The sequence below is a fragment of the Balearica regulorum genome, chromosome 20 (assembly GCF_011004875.1).
Source record: "Balearica regulorum gibbericeps isolate bBalReg1 chromosome 20, bBalReg1.pri, whole genome shotgun sequence".
Lineage (NCBI taxonomy): Eukaryota > Metazoa > Chordata > Aves > Gruiformes > Gruidae > Balearica > Balearica regulorum.
The window spans coordinates 10,974,693-10,994,673 of record NC_046203.1 but is presented as its reverse complement, the minus strand read 5'-3'; the positions used below and the strand labels follow the sequence as shown (position 1 = coordinate 10,994,673).

Genomic DNA, 19,981 nt, shown 5'->3' with positions numbered 1-19,981 from the left:
GTAAAGCCAGGAAAGGTGAGCAGCTAATCCCAAATCACAGCAGGCAGGGAGGGAAATCCACGCCTGAACGCACAACCCGGCTGGATCTGTTGTCATCGGAGGCTGATCGGGGTGGCCAGGACATGGCACTGGCTTCATCATTGCTGTGCCCAGCGTGGGCTGTGGCTGGGGACACCCCTGGGAGCCCCGAGATGCAACATCTTGGCGAAATGCAGCTGGTTTAACCCCAGGCTGAGGTCTCGGCTCGGTGCTCCTCCGGCAGGTCCTGGTGCGTTTTCCCTCCTCAGTTTCGGATACAGAGAACTCCCTTGGAGCAAACACCCCTGGGGACTTCTCTGCATTCCCTCAAAGGCTGCTCAGCTCCTCGTGCCCTCGCTCGGCGCTTGCCTAGATGCTCACGTGCCACCGAATAAATCAAAGCAGCCCACAAGTGCCTGGGCTCCATCCAAAACCCACGTGCTCTGGGAGGGCAAGAAGGAGCAAGATGTGGGCAGGTTGTGTGGACATCCCTAGAGGGTACCTCTGCTGTGCGTGCTGAGGGTGCAGAGCCCCAGGGCTGCGTTTCACAGCATTATTTTATTTTATTTTATTTTATTTTATTTTATTTATTTTTGAGTGATTTTTTTTTTTAATTTTATATTTTAGTTTGGTTTGATTTTTCAGGAAAGAAAACTGAGCACATGGAAGCATCTGGAAAGGTAGGCAGCTGTGGGGCGGCAGGGTCGGTGTCTGCCCGCTGTGGGAGCCAGAGCTGCCCGGGATGTGCCACGGCACGTCCCACTCTGCGCTTCGTGGCTGACCGTTGAACGTCTGGGCACGCTGTGGCTGCGACAGGGTGGGCAAGCATCTTTCTGATCTTTCCAGATCAAAGAAGCCGCCAGCTCTGCAGCGGGGCTGCTGGCTGCTGGGGCAAGGAACGTGACTGCCAGTGACTCTGGGGCCCCGGCGGGTTTGGCTTTGCTTATAGATGCAAAAAAAGTTTATTTATTTATTTCTGTGTGGGTGCGGGTGGATATATTCCTCCTGCGGCGCTTCCTGATGCCCCAGGCAGGGCGCGGTGGGGTGGCGAGCGGGCCCCAGCCCTGCCCCATCCCCGGCAGCGCTCCCAGCCGCCCTGCGACGCGACCAGGGGCGCATCCAGCCCTCCCCGCCGTGCCCGGGGCCACGGAGGTCGGGGCATGGGACGAGCATCTTTCCTGCCCTGACGCTCCTGCCATGGGATGAGCTCCTGGGGTGTGATGAGTGCGTCTGTCCTGAGCCAGGAGGCAAGTGCCGCTGCCGCCGCCGCCACCGAGGGGACCTGGAGCTGCTTCTCTCCCCACGGGAGGTCCCGGCGCGGCTGAGCCAGAGCCACCGGCTGAGTTGTAGTGTGGTTATTTCAAAGAGTGACAATAGGAAAAACTCTGGTTTAATGAGTGCTTCAGCTTTTATGGAATGTAAAAGTCTTAAAATTAATTGAAACAAGCTGGAAATGCAATTTTTCAGCCTGAACGGAGGAAGCTGGGGAAAAAAATAAAAAAGGGCTTTGAGCTCTTCCCTGCCACCGTTTGCGGTGCAGCCGCGTTGCTTCAGGCCGGCGCTGCGTCTCCCGGCCAAGGTGAAGCCCCGTCCCAGGTCCCTCGCCTTTGCAAATCCCTTCCACTTTTGGAGGAAAGAGAAACAAAAATATATAGCATGAAAATGCACGCAAAATCCCGTTTCTTTACTCCTCAGATGCTTGGAAATGGCTTCAGTTCTTCTGGGGTGTTTTACGGCCACCCGCGTTGCACACTGCAGACCCTTTCTGTGGACACGCGTTTACGCGTCCCGCTGGTCCCTGCGTCTCCCATCACTCGCCCCGGCACCCACCCCGCTTGCCGCCCTGGTGCTGAGCCCCGTGCCGCCACCGAGGCCGGCACATGACGGGGTGAAGCTGCCAAACCCATTTTTCTTTGGGTTTTTTTTCTTTTTTTCCTTTTTTTACCATTTTAGTGAGATAGGGATGGAGCTCAGCTGGAGGAGAAAGAAGCAGCGGATTTAAATTGGGTTTTAGGAGTGGTCATCTGGACTGGTGCTCCTTGAATGACTTTAAAAGAAGAAATTGGTTAAAAACCCTTGCTTTCCCACAAAAAGAGCGATCGCCCTCGTTTACCTTGGTCTATTTATAAACTGTTTAGAAGGACCACGATAACCCAAGCAGGATGCGGCATCACTACAAGGGACGTTCCCCGGCCCACGGATAAACTGTTTGGGTTATTTTGGACATGTTAAAGCAGGGCTGCTTACAAAGGTTGGAAATTTTTGCTAAGAGTGAGGTTGGGAAGAGCGCAGGGTCCGACTCGATGGCCCCAGGGCTGTATCCTGCCCGGGAAGTCGCGGATCTGCTGCTGGTTTTACACCGAGCTCGCTGCTCTTCGTGCTTCTTGCTGATGTGCCGGGTTTAGGATGCAGGAGGGCTGACGGCACGGAGGGACCCCGTGGAAGCGAGGGGCTGGAGCAGCAGCAGAAATTTTGGGCAGATCAACACGAGGTGGGTGATATAAAAGGAGAAAACCCCACCCAACAGCCCAAGCCAGCGCTCGCACGGCTGTGGAGTCGGGGGTGGTCGGTAGCGCTGCAAAAAGGGCAGCTCGGTGCTCGGAAAAGGACCTTTGGGTCTGGAATGACCCTGTGCGGGGGGGGGGTGCTGCCCCACGCCAGGGACGCTGCTGCCCGCCGTGGGTTGGGGTATTTTATTATGTCCCTGGATTCTTCCCTTTCCGGGGACGCAGGAGGGGCCGGCTCTGAGGTCAGGGCCCGTGGGGTTCCCCGGGGGTTTCTGTATCCCCCCCCCCCGGGCACCGTTCCCCTTCTCTGCTTGCAGGCTCTCACTTTCTATTTCAGGGCTCCCTGCCTGCTCCCTGCTTGCTCCCTGCCTGCTCCCTGCCTGCTCCCTGCCTGCTCCCTGCCTGCTCCCTGCCTGCTCCCTGCCTGCTCCCTGCCTGCTCCAGTCTTTGCATCCATGGGGTGTATTTCTGACCTCTACATACATTTTCCTGCCAGCTCCAAACCTGTGACCTTTTCAGCCGCCTTTATCTTCTTTTTTGACAGATTTCTGCCTTTTTTGCGGAGTTTTTCCAGGCGAGACCGGTGCTGTGGGTATGGGACCCCCCCGTCCCGGCACTGCTGGGGTTCACCCTGGACCCATTCTGGGCTTTCGACTCCCACCGCCCCCCCAGAGGGACCTTTTGTCCCCAGGGGTTCACTTGCCTTATTCTGGCTTCCCGGGGCAGTGGAGGGGCTGGGAGCGTTGGCACATGTCCGGGATGCGACTGCTGCTAATCAGCCCCGGGGGTGTTTCAGCTACAAAGGCAATGTGACAAAAATAGAGGAAAAATCTAAAACTGTTGGATAAGTCAGTGCCCAGCAGCAAGGGGCCGTGTGGCCGTCCTGACCTCCAGCGATGCTTCTGCTGGGTACCAAAATCGGGGGCTGCCTGTCACCTTCTGGTACCCAAACCAGTGGGTACCGGTCAGCGACTGGTACCGAAATCTCAGCTCAGAGGTCGCCATCTCCCCGTCCCCGGGGCTTTCTTGCCCCTTTTCCCCCAGGGTGTCCCACGGTGGGGCAGAGCTGTGGGAGAGGCCGTGTTTGCGCAGGATTTGCATTCGTGGCTCCGCAGGAAGGGCCGTGGCACCCGCAGCCGCCCCTCACCGATCCCGGCCCAGACGCCGTTTCCTCCCCGCGCGAGGCCCGACCGGGGGAGCCTGGCACTGGCAGGGACACAGGGGACAGGGCTTGCGGCCCCAAGGTGAGCGGGGGGGACTGGGGTTGGGGGGAGAGAGGGCTGGCCCCAGTGCACACCCCTCCTGCCCCCCACGCAGCCCCCACCCTGTTGCGTTGCCCCGGCGCCTGCATGTCCCCCCACGATGTGTGTCCCCCCCCCCGCCATGGCACCCAGTGACACAGCAGCCTGCTCCCCCCGCTTTGGGGTGCTGGAGGTCCCCAAACCCCGTGGGGGGGACTCGGCCCCCCACCGGGGCCGTGGCAGGGGTGGCAGCAGTACAAGGAGGTATTTCGGCCAGGAACGCGAGCAGGGGCTGTTTCCCGTGGTCCTGTCCCCATGTCCCCACCTGCCTGATGGGCCACGCCGGAGGGACGTCCCCACGTGGGACACCTCTTGGTGCCAGCGATGCCCCTGCCCCGTCCTCCTGCTCCCCCCAGGGGCTCCCCCAGCTTTTTTGGCAGCCGCCCCAGACTAAGCCAATGACTTTGGAGGCTGGTCGGCGGTGACACCAGGACCGTGTCCCCAGCTGCAAGTACCAGCCCTGCATCACCCTGTGCGCATCGCCCTGCCACCCGCACAGGCACCCCACAGCTGTGCTTGGCCCCCCTGGGTCAGACAGGGGCTGGTGGTGGCCACGCTGCCCCGCTCGGGTCCCTGTCCCCACACGCCATCGAGCTCCCCCAGCACTGCGGGGGGTCCCCTGCAGATCGGTCCCATGTCCCCCCTGTAACCGTGAGCTCCTGACCCTCCGCTCCGGCCGTGGCCCCTGGTATCTCTCTCTGTCCTCACGGCTTGGGAGGGGTTTAGAAACGCCATTGCACGAGCAGGGCGAGCGTCTCACGAGGGCTTCCAGCCCTGCTTCCACCCTCCCTGGGTTTCCTGCTGTGTTTCGGAGCCATCCCGGGGCGCTGGGGGTGGCTCACACTCCTCCCCAGGTACAGCAATACATTTTGTTCTGGGCTGTTGAGGTTTGCTGACGGCACTCGGGTGGTGGCCAGGAGCTTCTCACTCCTCTAATCACTTCTTGTAGGGGTTGTGGGGGGCATTGTATTGTTGTTGGGTTTTTTAAATGGGTTTCAACCCTGCTGCTTGGGGGAAGCTCTTCCTTTGCAAAAAACCTGAATTAGCCAGAAAAACATCTCTCTTCATGGCTGTTCCTGAAACCCCTGCCTGAGCTCCTCCGGAGCTTCCCAACCCCGAGAGCAGCTGCCAGCCGCTCCGTGCTGGTGGCCATCCTCCGGCTGAGCTCCTGCACTTTTGTGACACAGAAATCCCCACATTTGCAAGGATTTGTTAGGCAAATCCCCCCCCAGCCGCAGCAGAGGCGCGTCTGGCTGCCCAGCACGCACTCGGGGAGAATTTGCCCCTGCTCAGAGCATCCCCTCCCCAGCGAGATGCAGGGCCCTTCATGTGCGTCACAGCCAAGGTGGGATCTGCGCTGAGATGCTCCAAAACACCTCAAATTGGTTGGGTTTGGGGGTTTTTTCCCTTCTTTCCCATATTTTGGGTTCTGGGCAGCAGCTCGTGTAGGGAGCAGGTTCCAGCAGGGGGTTTATCCAAAAATAGGAGCTTGACCGGCAAGAGGTCGCTTTGGGGCTGCCCTGACTTTGCCCGATGGGCTTGGTTTTTGGGGAAAAGCCTTGGCCGGGTTGTACAGCAGAAGTGAGAGGCAGGGGGGTGTCGGGGCGGGTTCAGTAGGGCTAAAGGAAAGTTGAGCTGCAGGCGGTGGTGAGGGGGAGCTGCCGTGATGAGCCTTTGCACTGCTGGGTACGGAAAAAACCCCGCTGCTTCCTTCTTCTCTCTTACTGCAGCTCATGGGAGAAGTGGTTTTTCCCCAGGGAGTTTTGCTGCAGCGAGGGCTCGGGGTGCCCACGCCATCTCTTCCAGAGGTCAGTCCCGCAGTGGCCGTGCAGCCTGGCCCAGCCGTCCCCACATCCCCACGTCCTTCTGCCGCGGGGCCGAGGGCTGCGAAGGGGCCAAAAGCCTCAGCGGAGTCAGGGCTGCAGAGCAGGACCTGGGGACAGACACATCAACTGCTCTGGACTTGCTATTTTTTTCCAGGCTCACTATTTTTTCCCACATTCATTCAATTTTCACTCTCTGTTTTCCTTGCCAGGGAAACCTTGTCCCCGAGCCGCACCGGTGCGGGGTCAGCCCCGATAACCTCCCTGTGCATCATCACCGCGTTGACATTTACTGGTGAGAGGCTCCAGGCTAATTACGCCCTGGAGGGTGGGGATGTTTTGCCCAAACTCGGGGCTTTCGAGGCCGCACGGGCGATGAGCTCATCCCGCTGCCCCGTCCCACCGCGGCTGCCTGGGATTCGTGCTTCTTCGCACGATGCCGCCGTGACGGCAGCGACCAAGGAGGGCTTTGAGCAAGAGGGGGGAGAGAAAACCGGCCAGCGACGGCCGTCCTGCGGCGCGGGGAGAAGGAAGTGTCGCCACGGGCCACTCCTCCTCGCTATTTCCTCTCCGCGGTCGGGCTTTTATACAGATGAGAGAGAGGGGGGCAGAGGAGCAGCTGGCCCGTCCAAGGCCGGAGGCTGGGCTCGGTGGCCGAAGGGAAGCACCAGCGGCCGGTCCCGAGGGAGACGCTGCAGGTAACTGCACTCGGTCCGGCTCCCCCGTCCCGCTCCCCACCCCGCGGGGGGTCACCGGGGCACCCCTCAGCCACTTCCAGCTCCATCCCCGCCACCGCCTTCCTGCTCATCCCCAATGGCCCCTTTCTGGCAAAACCCATCCCAATTTCACAGGGACCCTCCTGTTCCTGCGGGTTTCGGATGCTCCGGGGTCTTCCCCTCCGCTTCCTGCCCTTCCTGTTGGTCTTGGTCTTTGGGGCTGGGAGCGGGGCCGGCAGGGTTTCGGGGTGGCACGGGTGGGTTTTGCATTGCCCTGGCTGTCACCGCTGCGCTGTGCGTTTGGGGAGGGCGAACACCTGCGCACCCCGGGCTCAAGCTGCGAAGCAAACCGTGTTTCTCAGCTTGTTCCCAAGCGGTGCCCCCGGGGAGCTGCAACTCGGGGTGCCGGGGCCTCTGCCGCGACCCAGGATTTCCGCTGCCGACCACTGACGCCCTTGGATCCACGGGCCCCGCTGCAAGAGGCCGATTTGCTCCGCTTTTCCCTCTGGAAACACTCATGCTTTGGGACGGAAGGGGCTGGCTTCCAGCTGGGGCGGGGGGGGGGGATCCGCCTTTGGGACATTCCAGCCGGTCCCTTTTCCCAGCAGCTTTGCTAACCCAAAGAGCCCGAGTTTGGGGCGCAGCTCCCTCCTCTCCGACGCTGTCCTCGGGATTCAGCGGTCGGCACTTATCCCGGGACGCGTTTCTCTGGCTGGTGTCGGGCCGACGTCTCCTGCAAACCGGGTGCTTTGTACCTGGCACGCCGTCTGCCCCGAGGCTGCCCCCGGCCCCGCTGCCTCCCTCTGCCCACGCAGGCTCCTGCGTTGTGGGAACCTTGTTTTGGCAGGAGCAGGGTGACACACGGGTGCAAATGTCAGGGGGGGCAGAGCCCAAGGAGAAAAGCTGGAGGTTTCTCAGGAGCATTTCCAGGAGCTAAGCGTGAGTCTTCCCGTGGTGCAGCCAGACTTGGCACAGAGAAGTGACTAACGGTGTTTACACGAGCACTTGTGATACTGCAGACCTAATTGCCTGGTTCTTTCTCCTATCGTTTTTACCAAATATCTAATTAAGTTGCTGAAAGCGCATCTCTGCGGCCTGGCAGCACCGCCGGGCTGGCACAGTTACCTGCCGCAGCCCCGATCCGACGTCGGGCAAGCAGGGGCTGCTCTTAAAAAATTCGAGCCCTATGTAAATACCAGCAGGTATTAGGAACTGAGTCATGGCGTTAATAGGGTTATTATATGCGTGACTGGACAGATTTCTTGCTGAGGACGGGATTTGGTCCCTCCGCCCTGCCTCGCTCGGCTCATCAGGCGGGTTGGGCATCCCGTGCCGTGGGATGCACGTGGCGTTTGGGCTCTCGGCTTTTGGGAAAGAGGGTCTGGGGCATCTCCTGGCTGATGAGCGCTTGGATGCACTGGTGGTGGGACGGTGGGCTTCAGCCGGGGCTGGGCAAGGGCAGCACCCCGCTGCGGGTGGGCAGCATCTGCGGGGGAGCGCTGGGGGCGTCTCCCGTCTCCCTGCCAGCGCCCATCTGCTCCCTAAACCTTTTCCCACACACTCCCACAGCTGCCCCCAGCATTTAATCAACTCCCTCCACGCCGGCTTGGATTTGGGGCTGAGAAAGCTCTGCCGCGTGTCTGTGTCGGTGTGTGTGACGGCCTGGAGGGCTGTCCTGGCCCCAGAGCTCTGCAGCGTCCCCGCTCCCTGGGGACCGTGGCCTGTGCCGGTCTGTGCTGCGGGAGCTGCTCCCCAGCAGCTTTGGGGACCTGTTGGGGACCTTCAGGCGCTGTGCGAGCAAACTGAAGTGTCCATAGGGAGAGAAGCAAGGGGGTGACCCCAGGGTGGCACGGGGACAGCCCAGGGTCCCCGGTGGCATCCCTGGCGGTGGCACCCCGGGTGGCAGTGGTCCCCAGCCTTCCTGCCTGGTGCCACCTCCGCGCCCCCTTGCAGGAATCTCGTCCGGCTGGTTTTGCTCTGGGCAAGGCCAAATCCTGCACATGGCCAGCAATTAGCACTCGGGGCTAATTGCTGCACGGCGGTAGCTTGTCCAGTGATTAGTGCTGGGGGAGCCACTCGCCCGGGCTCGGTTCCTGTGATGAGCTGGCTGCCGGTACACGGTCCAGAACCCAGTTCATCCCTGGGGCGGGGGCGAAGGCTTCGCCTGGCGTGTCCCGGCATTTCGGAGGAGCCGGGAAAGGCGCGGGGCAAAGCGAGGAGGCGGCCGGGAGCGTTTCCCAGCACCTGCGACTCCCCATGCAGCTTCCTCAGCCGCCCCTTTGCTTGCTGCACACCGGCAGGCAGCCGCCTGCGTCAGCCCGGCCGTGGGGGAAGTAAAACCTTCGCCAGAGCGTGACATTTTGCAGGTTGGTTACTTCCTGCTGAGCTGAAACAAGTTAATAACAAATCCTTCGGGGCCCTCCTCCTCCTCCTCAGAGACACGGTGCTTTTGGCAAGACCTCGGGTCGATTTTTCTGGGCAGCTGAAAGCGGCTTTCCTTGCCCTGCCCGTGCCGGCTTCCTGGTCTCGGGGTTGGCAATGTCACCGCGGCAAACTGTCCCTTGCGTCAGCGCTGCTGTTGTCCGGAGGCGGTGGGGAAATACCCTCCCACTGTGACACAGCTTCTGCCTCCACCAGCTTCGTGCCACGCAGGGACGGAGCCATCCCCGGCGCTGCAGCACGTGGAGGTGGTCGTGTGTGGGGTCCTGCCACGCGGTCGCATCCGCTTTCTCCGGGGGGTTTCCTCGCCAGGTCCGTGCCTCTTGTCATCGCATCCCACTGCCAGAGCGTGTTCTTTCCTCTTCCTCCTTGTTTGCCTACTCAGGTTCGTCCATGCATTTCCTATGCAGATGGTTTTTCGTAGGGATGCTCGTGTCCCCACGCTCTCCTGTGTGGCTCCGGGGTCCCGCGTGGGAAGGCCACAGCAGCCGCCACGGGTCCAGGGATGTGAGTGTGTGGGCACAGGGGGCAGGGAAGGAGCGTGGGGGTAGGAGGGTCGGGGTGCCGTGGGGCAGCCCTGCTCCTCGCCCCAGAGCCGTGTGCTGCGGGTGGGCTCAGTCACAACCCCATCGATTCTCTGCCGCCCATCTGAGCTCTCCCGGTCCGGGGCAGCCTGGGGAGCGGCGTGCCGAGGGCTGAGCACTGGCCGGACACTGCCCTCACCTCCTCTCTGTGCCGGCAGCGACCGGTGCTGCCTGGCCTACCTGTCGGCACAGCCGGGAAAAAATCACCCCCACCAGAGATGCTGCGCCACCACGACGCAGCAAGGTGCCCCCGTGCACACTCCCATGCCCCGAAAGCTCTCCGTGAGCACACAAGTGACTGTTTCCTATAGGGGTGTGTATGAGCGTGTGTGTGCGTGTGCTGGTGCAGACGTGCGGGTTTGTGCCTTGGTTATATTTAGCAGCTGCAAGGAAACAGGACTGGGCAGCTCTGGTTCAGACCGTGGGTCTGTCTGCCCGATGTCCTGCCTCCAGCACGTAGCAGAGCCCCCGGCTTTGGCTCCAGCCGGCTCCGAGCTTTCCTTCCCCATGTGAAGGCAGGGTTGGCTTTGTGACATGCATCAATTTTCATTTATTTACGCTGAATTTCATCTGTAGTTTTGTGCGTCCAGAGTGTCTTCCAGAAAGTTAGCTTAGGTCTGAAGGTCTGTCTCTGCCACCTTGCCATTCATTGCTGATTGCTGCAGGTAATTGGTCTGCCTGTTAGAAAGCGGGATATCTGTCTAATTTGGTTGTTATCGGTCGCTTCCTGATCTGACAAAGATTGATTTTACATTTTCCTTTTTCCTTTTAAAAAGATGATGTGAATGGGCTGTAAGAACCAGACGAGATGGACGAAGAGCTGCCCTGCGCTGAGGTGGATGGAGAAGTGTCCTCTGCCACCGAGGATCTGGGAGGAGAGATGGCCTGTGCGGAGAGCGATACTGAAGGAGACATGCCCTGTACCGAGAGCGATGCAGAAGGAGAGGTGCCCTGTGCTGAGACCCACGCAAAAGAAGCAGCACTTTGTGCTGAGAGCAGTGTGGAAGGAGAGATGCCCGGCACTGACAGCGATGGGGAAGGGGAAATGCCCTGTGCTGAGAGTGATGCAAAAGGAGAGGCGTCATGCTATGACAGTGATGGGGAAGAAGTACCGGATACTGAAATCCCTGCTGCTTCAAAGAAAATGTCTTCTATTTCTTCTCCTTTGCGGGCAATCATTCGCCTGCGACGACAATACCGGGTGCAAAAGAAAAGCCGTCTGCATTTAGAGATTCCTCGAGAAAGGTCTTCAGAGCTTGTCCATACGAGGCTGCTTCAAAGGCAGCTTTCCCTGAACCGAACTAGCCTGTATGGCCCTTCCATGTCCTTCTTTAATCAGACCAGCTCTGAAACTTCCCAGTACTTCACCTTTGACACGTCTGTGGAGCAGCATGCGATGAAAAAATGCAGGCGGAAAAAGAATCGAAGGAAATCTAGGATAGTCCTGTATCCAGATAAAACAAAACGATACCTTCCAACAGAGGAGAAGAGCAAGGCAAAACGCTGCCTCCTCTTGCTCATTGCCATTATCTTCTTCCAGATTCTCAATGCAATAGAGAACCTGGATGATAACCTCCAAAAATATGACCTAGATGGTTTAGAGAAAACAATGCACCGGGAAGTATTTGGGCAGAAGGTTGCTGTGGAAAGTATTATGGAATTACTGAAGGACTATCTGGCTACCCACATACACAACAAGCCTCTTGTAATCTCTTTAAATGGCCCAACAGGAGTTGGGAAGAGTCATGTTGGCTGGTTGCTGGCCAAACATTTTCGTTCGGTCATGGACAATGACTTTGTGCTTCAGTACTTTGTTATGCATCACTGCCCCAGCGGGGCGGCTCCTCTTACTTGTGAAATAGATTTGTCTAAGAAGATTTCTGACATGGTTACAAGAGCCGAAGTAGAGGAGAAGATACCATTGTTTATTCTGGATGAGGTTGAACTCATGTCTCCAGTCTTGCTGGATACTCTCAGCCGATTCTTTGAACCCAATCAAACTAACGAGTTCCTCAATGCCATCTACATTTTAATAAGCAACATAGGAGGCGCTGAAATAACAAAGTTTGTTATCCAGAATGCATCTGCTGAGCTTCTGCATCAGCAAAGGGGAGTTGAAGAACTTCTGAGCATCGTCCAGCCTGTACTGATTGATGCCCACCCTCTCTGGAAATCTGCAGACATCATCCCATTTGTTCTTCTGGAGAAGACCCACGTCATAAACTGCTTCCTAGAGGAGATGAGGAGGGAAGGGCTGTATCCTGACCAGAAGCATATTGAAAATTTAGCGAGTCAGCTGAGTTACTACACTACAGGGGACAAGCAGTACTCCAGGATGGGCTGCAAGCAGGTTGTGGCCAAAGTCAACCTGCTGTAGTGATTTACTGCAGAGACCGAGTACTACTCTCAGGATTTGCAAAATTCTGGGCTTATGGAGGAGTACATTACAGCAGGCTGTGGCCAAGGTGCCCTTTCCCAGCCCTGCACTGACTCTGTCCTGGTTGAGGTAGAGGGACGGCAGCCCGGGCTCCTCTGCAACGTGGTCTCTGTTCTCCTCCAGATGCTTCACTTGTTCCTAATGTTCTGTGAATAAGGCACAGGCAACAAAGCCCGAGCAACCTCCCATTAATTGTGAGCTGCTTTGTTCCTCATGCTCTCATTTGGGATACTTGTCATTAAGGAGTTGTGAGATGAGAACAGAGGCTGTGGGATGTAAATAGGAGGAGGAAATAATAACCGGGTTACTGTCCCTGCGGTACACGTAGCCGTGTATCACTCCTTCTCCAGGCTCACCGTCTTCAGCTCATCGCTTCTCTTGCTCCTGGCTGGTGGTGTGCAGAGCAGAGGCAGTGCTGGATGCCTGGGAGAACTGAGAGAAGTTGTTGCTCCTCTTCCCCCAAATGCGTGGGCAGTCAGAACTCTGCTTTCTCCAGCTCCTACGTGACCGTGTGCTCCAGAGACTGCTTTTTGGACCCGTTCCTGAGCTGTTGCTCCTCTGAGCTCATACCTGAGCTCACCTTTGGCACCTCCAGTGAGATTTCTGCCCTGCAAGTTTGTTTGGACTCGCCTTGAAGACTGCCCGGCTGTGCCAGTCGGTGCAGAAATAACCACCGCATTGTTTCAGGTCTGGTGGTGGCAACTCGTCCTGAGAGCTCTTCTGCTTTTTGTTTCTGGGTGCACTTCACCATGCTCATTATCTAGAAATCCCGAAATAGCCACTGACATATATTAAGCAACACACACTGGAAAAGGCAGTTTGGGCTGTCTGGGCCAAGAGCAGTAGGAATCCTGGGCTTGTCCCAGTCCTCTGAGGCCAAGAAGAGGTTCTTTTCCATTGAGCTGCCTGGAAGCTCCTCAGTCCTTGTTTTGAGCATGCAAAGTGAGCAGGTATTTATGACATTGCTTTTTCAGGTTTTGGGCCTAAATCCCCTTTTACAATTTGCTGTGAATTATCATATATGCAATCCTGTGGATCTTTGCACTGGGTGTTTGATTTGCCTCTGTCTAATTGTTGGTCTCCAAAGACTTCCGTCACAAACTCCTGCTTCCAGAGCTATTGTCAGGAATAAATCCAAACTGTCCTGAATAAAATCATTAAAAGTACTTTTCCTTTATCTGACTGAAATGGGGTTTTCTTCCCAAATTTCTGTTCTTGACCAATGGAGCTGCACTGCCATACCTGTGCGTCCCAGTGACTTGGATTGGGAGCAAGGGCTTCGCCGACCCCCTCGATGCAATGTGTGTGCAGCTCCTCGGGGTACACTCATGGGAGGCCAAATCCAGAACGCACACAGTGCAGCAGTGCCCAAAGCTCTGTGCCACACGGCTCCTCCGTCCCCCAGAGCTGCACAGCAGGGACTAGGCTGGAGACTGGCGAAGTGTGTCCTTGGCTGAGATGATGCTGGGCTGGAAAGCCTGTCTGTGGTTTCTCCTCTTGAAATTATCCAGTGGAGGAGCCTTCTTCTCCTGTAGAGCAGCCCGTGAGAGCAGCTGGGCAGAGGAGGAAGGGCTGCTTGCATGGATTAGAGGAAGGGCTCTGAATGAAGCTAAGCCACCTTCTAGATGCAAGTGTCCACGAAAAGCAACATGTGAGCTGGTTTCCATAGCTTAGTGAGATTTTACTGCCAGAAGAGTTAATATATTTTTATCCTGGGTAAGAAACAGAAACAACTCAGGGACCAGGATTCCCCTCCTCTTCCAGCTGGGAGACGAACAGAGGTTATTTCTGGTTTCTTCTACCACGGTCTCTCATTTGTGGGAGAGGAGCTCAAAGCCCAAGTGTGTGACCGGAGAGGTAAGCATCACCCACATTGCCTGGGCTTGGGACCTGAAAATGCCATCAGTGTCTATAGTGCTGGGCTGCAGGGGTGCTGCTGAAGCAGGCACCCATGGGTGATGGATTGTGGATGGCTTTTGTCATGGCATCGGGACAGGCAGCAGCACCACCGACGGCAGTGCTGCCTTCACAAGGGAGGATTTCGGGCTTCCAAGGGCTGTGCGAGGGGCTGTAGGTACTGTGGGGATGCCTGAGTTGTTCTGGTGGGAATTTAGTCTTGGTTTTGGGTATCTACACTTGCAGTCCACCCATGGGGGTTCAGTCCTGCTGGAGGCCCGTGGGTGCGTCTGCACCAACCATCACCCCATGCAAGAGAGGAGGGTGACTTCCAGTGGAGCTGAGCATCTGCGGAGCTTCTTTTGATGCATCTAAGGTTCACCTGCTCCAAACCACCGTTCCCAACCCTGCCCCAAGCAAGCTGCCTGAGTTTTGCCGAGGCACTAGCCCATGCCTTCGTATCCCACACAAGCTGCATGAGGGGTGGTTCTGGGCTCACCCTGAGCAGCTCAGCACCCTAAAGCTCAGTAGAAAATGGTTCCTTATGCCTCTCACTCTCTCTCGCCTGCCCTTCCATCTCACCCCACTTCTGCACATCAGCTCTGTCCCAAAGCAAAGCTGTCCTGACTATTTTGCAAAAGGCGTGGGGTGTGCAGGCACCCTGTGCACCTGCCATGAGGTCTTTGCCTCCCACAAAGCTCCTCTTTCTGCTGCATGAAGAACACCTCATCCCTTGGTCAGTGCTGGAAAGGACAATCTGGGCAGTGCTACACGCATGCTAGCCCTTCCCACGCTCCCAGCTGACAAGGCAGCTTGTATCTCTGGAGGTCTTCATCAGAAAGCACAGGAACCTCCAGGCCATGGAGAAGACTTTCCTGCCAGAAGATAAGGATGTCTGGCCAGGTTGTCTCCAGTCCTAACTTGCCCCAGGAGTGGGATCCCAGCTCAAATGGTTCTCCAGATTGTCCCCAACTCCAGCCTGCCCCAGAATCCCAGCTCAGACATCTATCCATGCTGTCCCCAGTGCCCAAGCTGCCCTGAGATCCTCTGCAAAGTCACCGTCCCTGCCAGGTGCTTTCAAGGCAGAGGAGCTGGCACATGGGCGATCCACAGCGTTGAGCACCAGGAGACCAACGGCTCCATGCTGTGTGCAAAGCTGGTCTAAGGGAAAAGAACAGCTAACGAGACTTAAATCTTACAGTCTCCTATCATGGCTGTGCCAGGATCGCTGAGGTTCTCTCAGCACAGGAGCACTCTCATGCTGCCTCAGAGCCAGAAGAACCTCTCTGAGGAGTTGCTCATCACTGTACCTGCTCCCACACATGCCTGGCCAAGCCCATACTGTGGCACTCATGCTGAAGGGCCAGGGTGATGACCTGCTCCTCCTGCAGCACATCCAAGGCTGGAATTTGGGGACCAAAGCACAAAGAGCACAGTGGCTTGTCCTTGGTCCTGCTCTGTGTCTTGGAGGCTCGGATGTTCCTGGCATGGGACCCAAGGCTCTTCTGGAGAGCTTTTATTCAATGGGTATGGCTGAGATGCCAGGTGCGTGGTAACGTGCTTTCACCGTAGACTTCATCCTCCTTAGCCTGATGTGGATTTCTTTACCCAATTGCCTTTTCCAGGGAAAACGCCGGTTGAGCTGGAGGGATGGGATTGAAGCTGAAGGAAGGAGACCCCCCCCCCCGCCCGGGCTGGGGCTGGTCCTGCTCTTCCCCTGCACCACCGAGCTGTGAATCGAAGGGCTGGTAGACAGCCTGGACTCCTTGACTTTGAAAGCATCCCACATGCCTCCCCCACGCTGTTGGCTCCCTTCGCCTGGTGAAGGGCTTGTTTTCTTCCAGTAGCGCTGAGCCATGGGTGTCACAGGATGCCAGGATGGCTGGTCCCATGGGTCCAAGCCACTGGCATGGGTCACCCTCCTGTTGCCACCTCCTGCTTCCTAATGCACCATGCACTCAGGAATACCCAACAGAGTAAGGCAACTGCAGAAGGTACTGTGCTTGGTTGTCCATAGCCTCACCCATCCATAAGGGATCCCCTCAGCCCTTCTTCACTCTTAATAGCTTCTCTGTAATCAAAAGAACTAGAAATATGACTTTGTAGGAGATATTGCTAGGGATAAAAAGAATTGCTGTGGCTGCATGTCTGTCCTGTGCCTCCATCCAGCTCCTCTGGGTCCCCCAGGTGAAGGGGGACTGCCTGAAGTGTGGGAGCTGTCACACATATCTGCTATCAAGGTGGCTGTAGGTGGCACCGGGAAGGCTTCCTTGGTCAGCCAGAGCTCCTCCTAAGTCAGGCACACCTTTCTGTCATGCTTGGAGCATGATTTATGGAGAGCAGCTCCCGCCCAGCTGGGGGCATGGCACTGCACTTGGCCTCAAGCAAAGCACGGCTGGTGCGGCAATTAAGCAGCAATGGGATAACCATTTCCTGTCACAGGCTGGCGGGGGCTCGTGGGGAGACCGGCAGGGACCCTGCACCCCGCAACTGCGTCCCGAAGCCAGAGTGGTGTTTGGGTCAAATTCTGGTTTTGCACTTACGCTGGGGAAGTGCAGAGCGATCCCAAATAGGCGTAGTGAGGGTGTGGGAACAGCTGCTGCTACTGCCCGCGAGAGCACGGCAATGACAAAGGAGGGTGGTGGTAAATACGAAATAACGTGTCTTGCGCAGGATGGAAAGTGCGACCACATTGGCCTGGTCTGTGCTGAAGGCTTTCCCAGGGCTGGGCTCAGGTCAGAGCACCTCATGGGCAGGAGCTGCATTCCCATCACATGCGACACTGTCAAGCCTTGACAGAGCAGCTGTGCCACCTCCAGGAGCACCTCCCAATACAGAAGACGCACCAATTAGTGCCAGCTCTGAAGGCACTAATTAGTCTTCTGCATATCAGCCTCACCTGACAGCTCCCCACACCTAGGAGCCTTCCCTGCATGGGAAGAATTTTCTAAGCATGCTCAGGAACCCTATTTAAGCTCAGCTGGAGGCATCAGTTTTGGAGCTTAGTTTGATCTGTGTCTGGTTATGAGCTCTGCTGATCCAAGACCTCAGCCTGTAGCCTAACACTGTCTTGCCCCATCACTGTGGACCTGCCTCACTATTGATGGACATGGCCCTGACCTGTGACTTGTCTTCCTGACTTCACACTGGACCCATCTCATCATTGTGGTGTTGCTGGATCTGCACTTTTGAGTTGCTCTGGGCTCTTGGTTGGACCTGAACGCTGTCTCAGACTTGCCCCAGTCTTCCATGCAGGTACTGTGGGATGGATCCTGCTGGACCTGGGGTCCCACTTGCTCCCCCCTACCTGAGGGGGCAGCCATGCTCTTGCTGTCCCCTAATATGGGGGATCCTTGGTGTGGGAGGCCAGGAAAGGCCATCAGACCAAGAGTGCAGCTGGTGGAGAACACTGAAGGGGACCTTGTGGCCAAGGCACCCGTTGCCTTCTCCCCATGGTGCCTAAAGCTAGAGTGGAAGGTGATATCCCTCCTTTTAGTGCCAGCTGTGTCTGGGGAATGACCCAGCTTGGCAGAACCCCCCTGTCATGGCACCAGAAGAGCCCCCGAGCTGGGGGACACGTGGTTCCCAACACCTGCACCCCCTTCCCTGCCAAAGCAGCTTTGGTTTGAGTTGCAGGACAAGTGCTGGTGCTGCCCAGGGAAGGGAGCAGCTTGGGGTGATGCAGCATGTGAGCAACCTGGCTGGTGAAGGTGTCACCCGTGGGGTACCCTGGGGTGGGTGTGCACCCCAGCATGCAGCTGCAGACCCACCCCAGGCTGCCTGGCCCTGCTCCATCCCAATGTCATCTCTTTTCCATGCTGGTGTTGGAGATGGTCCCCCTGAGCTGTGCCTGGTTCCTGACAGATAACCCACCACTGCACCTTGTGCCCAAGCGTGGGCTGAAGCTGCTCCATCCCACCCAGCCCCAGGGGCCACTGGGCACACGCTTGTCCCTACCACATCAACTGGCAGCAGGTGGCACTGGGGGTCACGCCTGTGGGTGCTCAGGACGGATGCCATGTGTGGGATCCCTGATGCCTGGACAAAACACGGGCTGCTGAGATATGGAAACAGTGAAGTCCTCCCTGCTGGGATTGGCACTGAGGTACGTGATGCCTTTGCTCGTGTCTCTCCTGACACCCATGGGTGTTGCCCCAGTCACTGCTCAGCTGCTGGGCTCCATCACTTTGCAACCTTTGGGGCTGGGGCAGTGACGCTGCCCTGCTCTGTGCCCGCAGCCCTGGTCACCTGTAGGAGCTTCATCAGGGACAACCTCTGGGCCAGGATCTCCCATTTCCCAGTGGCCAGGATCCCTAGTGGTTCCTGAGAACGGGCTGAAAGCTGGAGACTAGCTGACCCTCAAATTGCTCCTACATGTGAGTTGGGAGGTTTTTCTTTCATACAAACATTGATAATGAGCTGCTTTCACCAAGCTCATGGGCTTGGAGCATTCCAGGCAGGAGCACTGTGGCCGGGGTTCTCAGGACACCCCTGTACCAGGGACGTGGCTGCTGCTTCCGTGAGGTCTGGGGCTGTGGGAGCACGAACAGGATTTGCGCTGTGTTTCTCCATGGACGTGGCCCAGCTCCAGCCGGAGGAACGCAGGTGCACGCGCACGTTCTGCGTGAGCTCTGGCAAACTTCAGCTGCCTCCAGGAAGAGAGGCTTGCGTTTAAATGTTCCTAAAAAGGAGCTAATCCAAGCTGCCTCCGTTAATCAAAGCAAACCTGTCTGAAGTTGCCCCCAGAGGTGGGTGCTGGCTGGTGTGGTCAGCCTGGCTGCGAGGCTGAGTCCTCCCTGGGATTTCCTTCTGCCGTGGGAAGATGCTGCAGTGATGGCACGGTACCGGACCAGAGCTGCTCTGTTACGCACCACAGCGTCGTGCCAGCCTCGCTGGGCTTGCCCGGTCCCCAAGTGCTGCTGGGGCTGCTGCGTGCCTACCCAGTGGGACCTTGTCCTCGCTGGCTGGTGCCTCTGGCCATGATGGCTCTACCAAGAACCACGGAGGGTGTGTGACATCGGCCTGGGGCACCTGAGCAGTGTTTGCAGATAGCTGGAAACTGGGGTACCACTTACAGGGGGTGCAAGGGTGACAGTAAGTCCATCTCCATGTACACTAACGATGTGCCCTTACACACAGGGCGTGTGCTCTTACTGATGATCTCTACAAGGTTAAGTGCTTTGCTGCTTTTTATTTTCAACTCCCGTAGTGGTCACTAAACAGACAAGCTGCAACCAGGAAAGCAAATTTTAGTATCAGTCACAGCAGGGGAAGATCACGGGCTGCAGTAGGGGAGAAAAGAGCAAGGAGAGCTCAGGTAAGTTAGAGGTTTCCTAACTGTGAATGATGCAATTCATCTGAGGGTGCAAAGGGAACGGTCTACAATGGCTTTTCAGACCACGTGGAGATGGGGTGAGCCTCTGAAAGGTGGAGGGAAGACAAGCCCTGCAACATTTTCTGAGTTAAGTTGTGACCGTAGAGTCTAACTTCCTCCTCTGAAAGGATATTCAATGAATAGCTGTTAATAGTTACTGGGATGAACTGGAAGGAATTTTCCAGAGCTGGGGAAATTCAGTATTCACCAACATTGAAGAAGGTGGGAGCTTGCCTGCCCGTTGAATTTGGAGGGGATAGGGAGCTGGGAGGTGTGCGAGTACTGCAGAAGACAGGCTTGGGATGAAAAGCATAAATTGGAGGAAAGGTCTGAAAGAAGGTGCTGCAGAGGAGGGTGGGAGTGAGCGCACGCACGTTCCAGGACGGGGAGGGCGCAGGGCTGGAAGGAAAACAAGCCTTGGGGGGATCGCAGCGCTCACGCTCCACATGAGGAATGATACCACGGGGCTGCGAGAAAGGCAAACATCCCATTAAAATGTATAAATAGGTGTGTTGCATGTACAAGGGATGAAGTAATGCGGGGCCACGCGCAGTGCCTCGCTGGAGCGCTGTGGCCATATTTGGGCACCCTCCTGGGGAGGGAGCCCTCGGCGCTGCGCCGCACCAGCCGTCTTGCCTGCAGAAGTGAGCTCCGGGAGGGGACCGAGCGAGGGGGGGTTTGTGCAGCCTGGGGAAAGTTTCAGGTGAAGCACGATAAGAGGTTTCAAATATGCAAAAGACCAGTAGAAGGGAGACAGCGGTGCTTGGTTCGTCCGGTCCTCCTTGGGCAGGGCGTGGAGTTGGCTCCAGAGAGTGAGATTTAGGTTAAACTTCAGGCAAATTGCTGTAGCTGCAGCAGTGAAGGACCAAAATGGATTGATTAGAGC

The 19,981-nt window shown here is 57.1% G+C and overlaps 1 protein-coding gene across 3 annotated transcripts; it reads left to right on the top strand.

The window, feature by feature from the left end:
* The first annotated feature begins 6,077 nt into the window (after positions 1–6,077).
* TOR4A (torsin family 4 member A) lies at positions 6,078–13,000 on the top strand. Of its 3 annotated transcripts, none has more exons than XM_075772451.1 (2): positions 6,078–9,189; positions 10,165–13,000. In XM_075772451.1, exon 2 carries the CDS (start codon positions 10,197–10,199, stop codon positions 11,763–11,765), a length of 1,569 nt encoding a protein of 522 aa, XP_075628566.1. In that variant the 5' UTR covers positions 6,078–9,189; positions 10,165–10,196; the 3' UTR covers positions 11,766–13,000. The 3 variants fall into 3 exon arrangements, with proteins under 3 accessions (XP_075628566.1, XP_075628567.1, XP_075628565.1); XM_075772452.1 differs by having other exon boundaries at positions 6,079–6,343; XM_075772450.1 differs by having other exon boundaries at positions 6,079–6,347.
* Positions 13,001–19,981: the final 6,981 nt, after the last annotated feature.

Bases quoted from the DNA above. Each gene is read 5' to 3' on its own strand.
- TOR4A (XM_075772451.1), top strand. From the start codon at position 10,197: ATGGACGAAGAGCTGCCCTGCGCTGAGGTGGATGGAGAAGTGTCCTCT.